This window comes from Nicotiana tabacum, chromosome 15 (assembly GCF_000715075.1).
Source record: "Nicotiana tabacum cultivar K326 chromosome 15, ASM71507v2, whole genome shotgun sequence".
In the NCBI taxonomy this organism is placed as follows: Eukaryota; Viridiplantae; Streptophyta; class Magnoliopsida; order Solanales; family Solanaceae; genus Nicotiana; species Nicotiana tabacum.
Window position 1 is genome coordinate 13,358,144 of NC_134094.1, and position 11,042 is coordinate 13,369,185.

Consider the following 11,042-nt stretch of genomic DNA (forward strand, 5'->3'; position numbering starts at 1 on the left):
CAATCCTTAATGATAAATAAATTTATCAAATTGGGAAATTATCCTTTTTAGAATTTGAAATACTCGAATATTCTAAAATTATAGATTTGATCATTTTTAACTTATGACAAATAAGAAAATAATTTAACACTTAAAGAATAGGAAACATGATTTATGATTAATTTGGAACAGATATGAACACAATAAAAAATCTTTAAAAGAATATTTGATTCCAATAGCCAACCATTTTGATTTTTGCCAACACTAGGAATAAAAATTTCCAATTTTGATCCACCTTAATGGTTCTAATCCACTCAAATCTTGCCACGTGCCCTCATGTTTTAACATTATTTTTTCAACTAGACAGGTGGGTCCATATGGGCCACTTCACCCATTAGTCCAATTATCAATTCCACATTAGAAAGTACATCTATTTATGTACAACGTACAATCAGACTATGCACAAATATTAAAAATACACGTTTTCCGTTAGCTAACGACACCAGAAAAAATGACGGCGTCACATCCTTCTATAAATACCTCAAACATTTATCCCGATTCCTTCTCTCCTTTGTCTCCATTCTATATTTGTTTCCTTCTCACACACACACACAGAGACTAATGTGTGTATTATATACAGATATTTTACGTATTTGAAGATTCTGTGTATATATGAGAATCTGAAACTTTCCGGTTTTTAAGCGCCGTAGAATCTCCTAAAATTCGCCGGCGGGGAGTTTGCCGGCGCCGGCGAATATTCCATTTTTTGCAGAAGATTCTTTGTAGCTGTAGGAGAAGCTTAATGCAAGGGATTTTTCACTGCTCATTTGATTTGATTTGATATCTTAGTTAGGGTTTTGGACTCGCAAAAAAGTAGAAAGAACAGAGCAGAGAAATAAAAGCTCTTTGGATGGTAAATTCATCAATTTTCGAGTGGGTTTAGAGCTGAATTATAGCTTCGGTGACTATTTCAGGTATGAATTTTCTGATTAAATTGCGAGCTGTTTTATTAATTTTCTCATATTTGGAGAAGAGTACAACTTTTGTTTTAAAAAAACTTAAAGTTTTATCTGTTTTTGTACATTCAACGGGCTGATTTTACAGCTAGAAATTGCTCATTCAATTTTCTAAAGCGATTAGCCAATCATTTTTTAAAGCCCCCTCTAACCAGTTTCAATTTTCAACTCCTATTCTCTACTACTACTTGTACTGCTATTACTGCAGCTACTGCTATTCTAATATTTATTGCCTCTTTCTCTCTCAATTTTCTTTTTTTCTTTTTTTTTGACAGTGATATGTATTTATAGATTGATGTATTAGTATGTAATTTACGTACAAATTGTACGTATGTGTCTATGTTGTTCTGTGACGGAGACAAATTTAGAACGGATTCTATGAGTTAACTTAACTAGATTTTATCTTCCCCAAATTTCATATTGTGGGAATAGACAAAATATATTGTCGTTGTTGTTGTTCTATGAGTTAAATAGGCTTATTTTTTAAAATTGAATTATATATACAGATGTAACAAAATTAAATGTATACGTGTAATAATATGAGATTCTTTATAGTTTGATCGATTTTAATTTCTGAATTCGTTTATACGTGTATAAGTGTAACGGGAGAGGAATTGGGAAGAAAAAGAGTGATCATAAAGAAGAATAAAGGGAATTGATGATGAATATGCGTTAGAAACTTAGGTTCTGGAGTATAAGAAATTAAAAAAGATTTTATTGCTGGTTTTTCTTTATTCTTTGCTTTTTCTATTGGGTGTCTGATGCTTTAAAGCAAGAACAGTGGAAACAACTTTGGGATTGGAATTCTAACAATTGATCACTATTTCAATCTCTTCTTCCAATAAAAACAACTCTTTCTTTTCCCTTTTGATCACTTCCTTGGATTCTGAACCAAGTCTTCTTTTTCGTGTAGTCAAGGCTCTTATGTTTTTTTAGGAGTATAGTCTTGAAGCAATATTAAAAAGACAATTCATGTGATCTAGAAATTTATAGTTTGAATCGTGAAATGAGTAACTAATATTTGTATTAGAATAATCTACTTACATCATACTTCAATGGGGTGAATAATTTGTATACTGGATTGTCCTTTTTCGAAACTTTTATTTTTTGGGTGGGAAAGTACAACAACAACAACAACCCAGTGTAATCATATTAGTGAGGTCTGCGGATGATAGTGTGTACGTAGATCTTATCCCTACCCTGGGGTAAGGAAGCTGTTTCCGATAGACCTTCGGTTCCTTTCCTCCAAAAACTTCTCACCTTGTTTTTGGGGTGACTCGAACTCACAACCTCTTAGTTGAAAGTGGAGGATGCTCACCACTAGTGAAACACAATCATGGGTGGAAAAGTACATGAGTACAAAGTCATTTTTCAAATCAAATTTAAGGATTTAGATATTGTACACTAATAATGTATAGATTCTTTTATATTATCAGTGCGTTTCAACTTTTGATAATAGATTAGTTATTATTTTTATTAATTTACTAATCAACGCTAATTATAATATCAGTGCACAAAAGTTAAATTCATTTCGTAACATTCACTTGTTATTATTTTTATTCGTTTTTTTTTTTGAATTAAAGCTTTTTAAATTTGTTTCACATAGTTTGTTGGGATTTCACAACGGGGTTTGCTGATATATTGACTGGAATATGCAAAAATAATACTCCATTTTATCTTTCTGATAAATATATGCTTATTTAAGACAAAAGGACAATCTCTTGGAAAGTGATACATGTTGGATTACAATAGTGTTAATATTTCCCCTTATTGATTTGTGGATGGTGACATTTTTTCTTGAATTAATTATTGGCTCTTTAATTTTTCCGGGAAATGTATATTAGACATTTAAAGCATTTATAAGAGTTGTCATATTCATTTCACATATCTTTTTTTATGTGTGGAACTCAACATCTATTCCCCTTTCAAAGTTTTCATAGTAGTATTTAAAATCATAATTGCTATTAAGGGGTGTTTTATCATTAGCAAATTTATGTAATTAACACCACTACAATTTACTTTGATAAAAATTTATCTCCACCGGATATTTACGTCAACTCAATATATTTGGCATATGTTTGCATATAGAAGACTAGAGAAATTTCACTAAAATTGGAGTCCACCAAAAATAATTGTTGAAAATGTATATATTGTGTATAATTAATTTATAATAACTATATATTGGCTAGGAGATGTAAATATATTTTTTCTTTGCAAACTACAGTTAACTAATATATAATGTCACCTCATCAAATCATTAAATTACGATAAACAGATATGATTTGTGCAAATATTTAATGCAAATAATTTTTTTATGATTTACTATATAAATCTTGATAAGTAATGATTTAATTTTGTTTTTGCAGGAACCAAAGAGAGTAAAACAGAGATTAAAGGGAGATGTTGACGTGTATAACATGTAAGCAAAAAATAGATGATGATGGAGGAGAAGAAGGTCCACGTGGGACCCCCAATACTAAAGACTCAGTCAAAAGCTTGACGGCCCAGGTTTTAATCCTATACCTTCCCTTACTCTATTATTTCTCTATATTTGTTTCTAATCATTTAGTATGAAATTTAGTGGCACGATTAGTGTAAATTCACTTAAGTTATTAACAATGACGGAGACAGGATTAGCGCTAAGAGGATAAAAAAAAAAGTTAAAAAAATTATAACTAATGGGAATAGAACCAATGACCTTACAAAGATTTTGAACATTCTTAACCACTAAGCTTTACTTTTGGGTTATGTCAAGGGAATTCAAAACATAATATATATATAGATAAAAAAAATAGATTTTACCTTATATATACAGATCCGCTCTTAGTTACTAAGTTAACCAAGCACGTAAAATGATTCATATCAAGATATTTTCTGTTCTCAAGATTCAATTCCAAGATTAATTAAAGTGAAGAGATCTTAACTATCCCGTCACATTCGTGATTGAATAATGCAATTTTTTGCGTTACATGTCAATTCAGCCATATATCTTTTGTGGGGTCCAAGTTTCCTCATTTGGGCCCACATCTCCAATTGGGTTTGGGCTATTTTGGAATTGGGGTTAGAGTTGAATGAAACTTTTTGGTTCCTTGGGGAGTGGAGGAGGACCACAAAATGTGTTTGAGGGTCCAAAGATTAATAAAGTGTTTTATTTGTGGACACTATAATAATATTATTAAAATGACTTAATTGACCCTACAACTTGGCCTAGTACTATTTGTTTTTATTCTTTTTTTTTTGGGAGGCGGGAAGGGTTAAAGATGTTGAGTGGGTGCTATTTCTTGGATCATGTGTCTAAACTTTGGTCCCATAATGTTCCAACTTTAGTTTTTTTTTCTTTTTTCTTTCTGATTTTTCTTTTTTGATCATCATGCAATTATAAGAGTCTTTGTCTTCTTTATTCAATTTCGGCCACAATGTTCTTTTTTTTATTTTTTTATTTTTTTCGATTTTCGTGTGGAGTATATAATAATCATGACGTAAAGCTATTCACTTGAAAAGATCTTGCTTGGAAGTATGTAGTCTTAAAAAAGTATTCATTAGGCCAAAATATCTCAATTTCTACGGAGTTTATCTTTTTTAAGGTCTAAAAACTATAATTTGAACTATAGTTCGATTTCAATTATCACAAAATTGTTGTTGCTAATTGAGCATCATACTTCTTTGTAATCTGTAAGAGAAAACAAAAGATGAATATTAATTATTGCGCTTCTTAATTCAACTTTGAAAGCTGGTTTGAGCTTTTTCTTTTTAATTCTAAACAGTCATTATTTGTCTAAAAAGCACAAATAAGTGTGACAAATTATTTGTGCTTCTAACGGATGAATGCTTTTGTGTGACAAATTAACAAACCATTGTAAGTTGATTAACTGGACCAATTAGACCCAAAGGAAAGCTTTGTATTATTAATTAATTAAATATAAGTGGAAGTGGAGGTACACCAAATAGTCTGACAAAATTAATATAAAAAACTAGTTCACATGTGCACTTTAGACCTTCTAGCTTTGACTAATACAATTATCGGGTAACTATGCATATTAAGAGCAAATAAAAATAAAAATCATCTACTACTTTTTATGGATTTTCACTCACTTTATTGATCTATTAAATATATATGTATTACTATATTTTTAAAACTCCAGTCAAAAAGTTATTAGTTCTTTCAATCAACTTGAACTCTCTTTTCCAAATTGTAACATATATTTTAGTTAATTATAACCATACAACAACTACAACATACCAAGTGTATTTTCATAATTGGGGTATGAGGAAAGTAGTATATACCCGGTTCTTACCCCTACCTTAGGAAAGATAAAGAGATTGTTTCCGGAAGACCCCGGCTTAGATTACACTCATCTTTTCTATTATTTCTCGATAAGGGTAATCCTTGATCATGCTTTAGAAAATCTTGATGACATCACATTATGAGGTAGTTGATTGAGTTATTCTTTAGCATGTTTTTTTTAAATATTTTTTGGGTCAAATCCTACTAGAATTTTCAAAGGCAAATGAAGGGATCAATATTTGGTACTATAAAATCCAAAGTAAGGGTGATTCTGATAAAAGACAATACATATGTCTGGAAAAGACATGTCCAAGTTTCTTTTACCTGACCCACCATTGAATTCTTGTCTTTCCACTGTTCTCCAGCCTTCTGCTTACTCAACCCTGCAGTGAAAGTTAACTCGTGAAAGTAGGTGATTTTAAGTATTGCAAAGGACAATCAAACAGTAATGTCACTGCTTTTGGACAATCAACCTTGACCCCTCCTTTTCTTTTAATTTTCTTTTGCATGTCGTGGTATTTAGTGACAGATTCAAAATTTAAACTTGATGGGTTCGATCTTTATGTTCTTACCATTGAACCCATTAATTTTTAAAATAATGGCTTCAAAATTGAATAATTATTAGAAGTTTATTATTTTTTCACATATATACATTTGTTACATGTCTAAAATATTAAGTTTAGCTTAACACTATACAAACTACATAGCTAGGGGCAAAGGTACATTATCTGAAGGGTGGTCAATTGATCACCTTTTGTCGAAAAATTACACTGTGTATATAGATAAAACATTAGCTTTTAAAGGTGTATAACATGTACTGAACACGTCGCGGAATTTTTTCACTTCTTTCAAGTTTGATAACCCTTGCGGAAATTCCTAGCTTCGCGACTGTCCATAGCTGAATTGCTTGCTTATCTTGCTACACTAATGGCTACTGTGGGAAGCAAACTGGCTTCACTTCCTATGGTTTGAATCACCTGAGGATTTCAATATGTAATTTAATTGTTAAACCAACATTAAAATGTCATTTGGCCTATCTTTTACCATGTCCTCTGGGATAGGCCTTGAAGTTCAAGCTCAAATTTTGGACGTGTACTGTATTAAGCTAAGATATTTCAGTAACCAGAGGAGTGTGGTGAAATGTATTGGATCCTTCAATCCTTAACTCGAGATCTCATATTCGAGCCTTAGGAACGGGAAAACTGTAAAGAGACGCTTCCTCCTTTAATGCGATATATGCTACGTGAAATCGGATTAGTCAAAGTTAGTGACCGTTAGCGAATGCACAAAGCAAAAATAAGATATTTCTGTTGATCTTTTAACAATGAATTCATCTTCCTTATTTTGTACTGCTTGTCTCTTGTAAAATTAATGTATCAACAAAATTTTGCAGATAAAGGATATTGCATTAAAGGTCTCTGGTAAAAGCAGCAAGTCCAGTACACCAACTAGCAGTTACAGGAGAGGTCACAGACCTTATCCTGATTTTGAGACAATTTCAGAGGACGTTCCATATCAACCAGGAAGTTCAAGTTCACCTCCAGCTTGGGATTTTACAAGTACCCAACATCATCGTACTCCTCGAGCTGATTCAAGATTTGCTGGAGGATATAGTGGTGGTGATGAAGATAAAAGAGAATCTGTCTACTCACAGTCAGGTGATGTGGTGCTGCCCGACGAGGAGGGGCCAAAAGAGTGGATTGCTCAGGTGGAGCCTGGTGTTCAGATTACTTTTGTCTCTCTTCCTAGTGGTGGAAATGATCTCAAACGAATCCGCTTTAGGTATATACCAAGAACCATTCTCTCTTGAAACGTAACACATTTCGCCAATCGGCCAAAAACAATTACAGTAGCTAGCCAAATATATAAAAAATATACAATGATTATGTATATATATATTAAATGTATATTATACACTAATATACAAAAAAATATACATTTGCCGGTTGTTATTTTGGGGGATGGCTATATTGCGTAAATTCCAATCCTGGGAAACATTGAACTTGTTGTCTATATATAATATTGGACTAGATGAGCTTAAATGGAGCGACATGGTCAGTGAGTATTCATATAGTCGACCCTAGGATTGAAGTGTAGTTGTTATTGTCGTAGTAGTATTGAACTAGTCTGTAAAACGACCTTTCTTCCCTCACACCCTTCAAAAATATGCATGACCTTCTTCAGACCATTTCATTCACAAGTTTGCCTAGAGTTTTGTTTATTTCTAGTGGTGGAAATAATCTTAAATAAATCCGATTTAGGTACATATCAAGAATCTTCTTATCTTGAAACTGATTATGGGAAATATTCAACTTCTTGTCTAAAGGTTTCAATTCGAAGAAAAGGAAGGTAATTGCCATGTATAGTTGAACAATTTTCATCTTTCACACCCTTCAAAATATAGTCATGACCATCTTCAGTCCCTTCCATTCATCAATGAATATTCAGTTCTTTCCTTAATGTAGAATCGATGCACACTAATTCTTCTGTTTTCTTAGAAAGTACGGATTTGAGTCGTCATTAATCATTTGAAATAGTATTCAATATGTATATGTGTTTATAATTCTCTCATTCTTCCACAGTCTTGTTGAGTACATGTTTTCATGGACCCGAGAACAGGTAAATATCTGATGCGGATGTGTAAGAGTTCAATATGGACACACCATTTTTGCTAACTTGGTTAAGTTTGAAGATTTTCATGAAATACCCATATATCTTATGTTACAAATCGACATTATGTCGAAGCAGACGAAAGATCATGTACGATGTTTTACTTTTCTTTTGTTCTGTTCTTGTCTCCCCCACTAGTGGGATTACACTGGGTTTGTTGTTGTTGTTGTTGATATTGTTGTCTGTTCTTGTCTGGTCAAATTTATTGCATGTTTACTACTATACCATTCTTACTTCCATTTTGATGTGTATTTATGTTATCTGAGTTACTCGCCTAGTTGATTGAATGTGCACGTGGAATCTAGCTTTCCGACTCGCTCTTTAAGCTGCAAATAAAACATATCCCAAGTGTACTGACATTAGTTTCACATGTTTGCAACTTGAAGTCGGGACATGTTTGATAAATGGCAAGCTCAAAGATGGTGGGGTGAGAATTTTGACAGAATTATGGAGCTCTACAATGTTCAAAGATTTCATCAGCAAGCTATTGACACTCCCGGGCGGTCTGAGCTTGGAGTAAGAATGCTGCCTCTTTTATTCATATTTTCTATGTGCAGAACTCATCTCTAACTTGCTGCTGCTTTGATTTACATCCACCATTAAACTTGGATTTGTTTTTTCCTGATTTGCTAGTTTTCTAATCAAAAGCAAATGGCCAAATCCAGTACCGCTGGATTGAACAATAGGAAGAATTTGCACTTGACTCTTAAGTTCTATTGAGAAATTCAACAGTTTAAAGTACTCAAAAACCAGATTTGAATGACACAAATCTTATGGTAACAACTTGAGAGTGGCTTCATTAGTTGATTATAGCGTTTGCTTTATGCCCTTTTGTACCTTACGTTTAAAGGGATTAGTTAAAACATAAGTACAGTTTAAGCTACTCAAATTTTACAAGATTATGATCCCTTATTGTATCTTTACATGCCATTTTTTTTTATAATTCTAAAAAGAATCTCAGATGTACTAAGCATTAGCTTAAACTAGGATGTCAATTTCATGCCTTTTCTTTTATCTGCAGAGAGATTCTAATTATACAAGGCTAGGGTCACCTAGGGAAAGCAAGGATTGGGGTCCAACAAATTATAGACCGTCCAGCAGTAGCCAATACAACTACGGTGGAACCAGTTCTTACGCCCCCGGTATGGAAGCATCAAGGATGACAACCGACTCCAGAGACGCTTCAATTTCCATGAGCAATGCTGGTGATATGGAGTCAGAATGGATAGCAGAAGATGAGCCTGGTGTATACATAACCATCAGACAACTAGCTGATGGCACCAGAGAGCTGCGGCGTGTAAGATTCAGGTATTTCAAATTCCTAACTCTTTTCTACTTCCCGTGTTAGTACATTTACTTTAGTTCGAATGTTTGCTATGAATATTTATGCTAGTGGACTGTTTGCTGTGAATATTTATGCTATGAATATTTAGCTTCTAGTGTACTTAAGACGGGTTTATATGGAGCGGCATGGACAGTGAAGATTCATATTGCCGACCCCAACTGGCTTGATTGAAGCGTAGTAGTTGTTGTTGTTTGCTAGTTCGCTTGTTCTGATGTACTAGTTAGTTCAGTGTAGAAGAGATGAAAGTTGAGAACTTGGTCTGGAAATTCAGTTGACACTACTCCTTTGGCTACCTAATAAAGATGTGCATCAACTAAAGATAAAAAAGACTAGAAGTAATATGCTCTTCTAATGCAGAGAAATGGCATTCATTTTATTTGCTCTTCTATAAGAAAACAATTTTGGCTTATAAGATGTGGTGCTGGTCATCTATTGAAATTCACTCTCTTTTGCACCTACTTCTGACTTCTGAATTCAAGAACCATGGTAAAGAACAAGTTTCTGGAGTTTATATTAGATGCTTCAAACTTCTTATTAAAGTGTTAATGGTTCTTACTCAAAAATGGATTCTTCTAACTTCTTATTCATCTATGCAGCCGCGAAAAATTTGGGGAGGTTAACGCGAAGCAGTGGTGGGAACAGAACAGGGATAGAATACAAGAGCAATACCTTTAAAGCATGTTTTTCTTTCATACTAAGTTGCTGGCAATTTCCACTGAATATCAAGGAATTCCCTGGAAATTGAACATTTTTGCTTCTTCAAAGTGATTAACTTAAACTCACCATCCACGATATTCGTCGGGTTATTTGAGCACCACTCTTGGCAGTAAAAGAGATTACACCAGGCTCATTCATATTGAAGTATATAGTTTTTTCCAGTTGGAATGGCTCCATTCTACAGAAGAAAGCTCCTGAACAATTTTTTTTCGGTTTTTTATGTCATGGCATTTTTTTTATCTCTAATTATACCTGATTTTTCCAAATTCTTTTTGGTCTTTATTTTGCCTTCAGTTTTTGGTTGAATGGCTTGCTGGATCTCCTAGCGTTTACTTAGATGTCTCTTAGTTGTTTTCTTTGTAACACAATCTTCATATACCGAAGGAAATGGTATAAAAACTGATGATGCTAAAAGCTCTGATCTGTTCTTATCATTGCTATATGTAGATCACACAATCACCAATTTTTTTTGTAGTGGTAGTGTTAGAACCAACTTACGCGCACCTCGACTGTTCTAACAGGTACTTGTTACTTTCCACCAGCACAGTTAACAAATAACACAATCACTAAATTGAATGTCAATTTTTTCGGAACTAGTTCTATTTTTGGACACAAGATAACTCTTTTGTTTTTTTATTATTAGAAAACCTATGGAGAAGCAAAGGTGCAGACCCACTTGGAGAAACCTAAATTAATTCTCAGATACTTTTTACTGGGGTATTTGTTTCCCCTTCTCTAATTTTAGTTTAAAAGTAAAAACATGAGCAAACAAAAATCTCATCTTCCAATTCCCTCGTTTGTAATTCAATTTTTTATTTTTATTTTAGGACGTTCTAGAATACTATTAGAATAGTTATGTGAATATATATATAAAATTAGTTTTAGTCCCTTATGTAATAGGAGCAGGTTATATATTATGTATACATATAAATAGGTATCATTGTAACATAGAATATCAATAATAGATTTTTCTCCCGTACATTCTCACATGGTATCAGAGCATCGGTGAGAAAAGATCGATGTGTGTCAT

The 11,042-nt window shown here is 33.0% G+C and overlaps 1 protein-coding gene across 1 annotated transcript; it reads left to right on the forward strand.

The window, feature by feature from the left end:
* Positions 1-541: 541 nt before the first annotated feature.
* Positions 542-10,475, forward strand: LOC107799159 (protein BREVIS RADIX). Its single transcript, XM_016622244.2, has 6 exons — positions 542-953; positions 3,362-3,503; positions 6,674-7,062; positions 8,337-8,466; positions 8,972-9,258; positions 9,892-10,475. The coding sequence occupies exons 2-6, from the start codon at positions 3,396-3,398 to the stop codon at positions 9,968-9,970; spliced, it is 993 nt and encodes a 330-aa protein (XP_016477730.1). The 5' UTR covers positions 542-953; positions 3,362-3,395; the 3' UTR covers positions 9,971-10,475.
* Positions 10,476-11,042: the final 567 nt, after the last annotated feature.

Bases quoted from the DNA above. Each gene is read 5' to 3' on its own strand.
- LOC107799159 (XM_016622244.2), top strand. From the start codon at position 3,396: ATGTTGACGTGTATAACATGTAAGCAAAAAATAGATGATGATGGAGGA. The intron at 3,504-6,673 runs GTTTTAATCCTA...AAAATTTTGCAG, and splicing joins TCAAAAGCTTGACGGCCCAG to ATAAAGGATATTGCATTAAA. The intron at 8,467-8,971 runs GTAAGAATGCTG...TTTTATCTGCAG, and splicing joins CCGGGCGGTCTGAGCTTGGA to AGAGATTCTAATTATACAAG.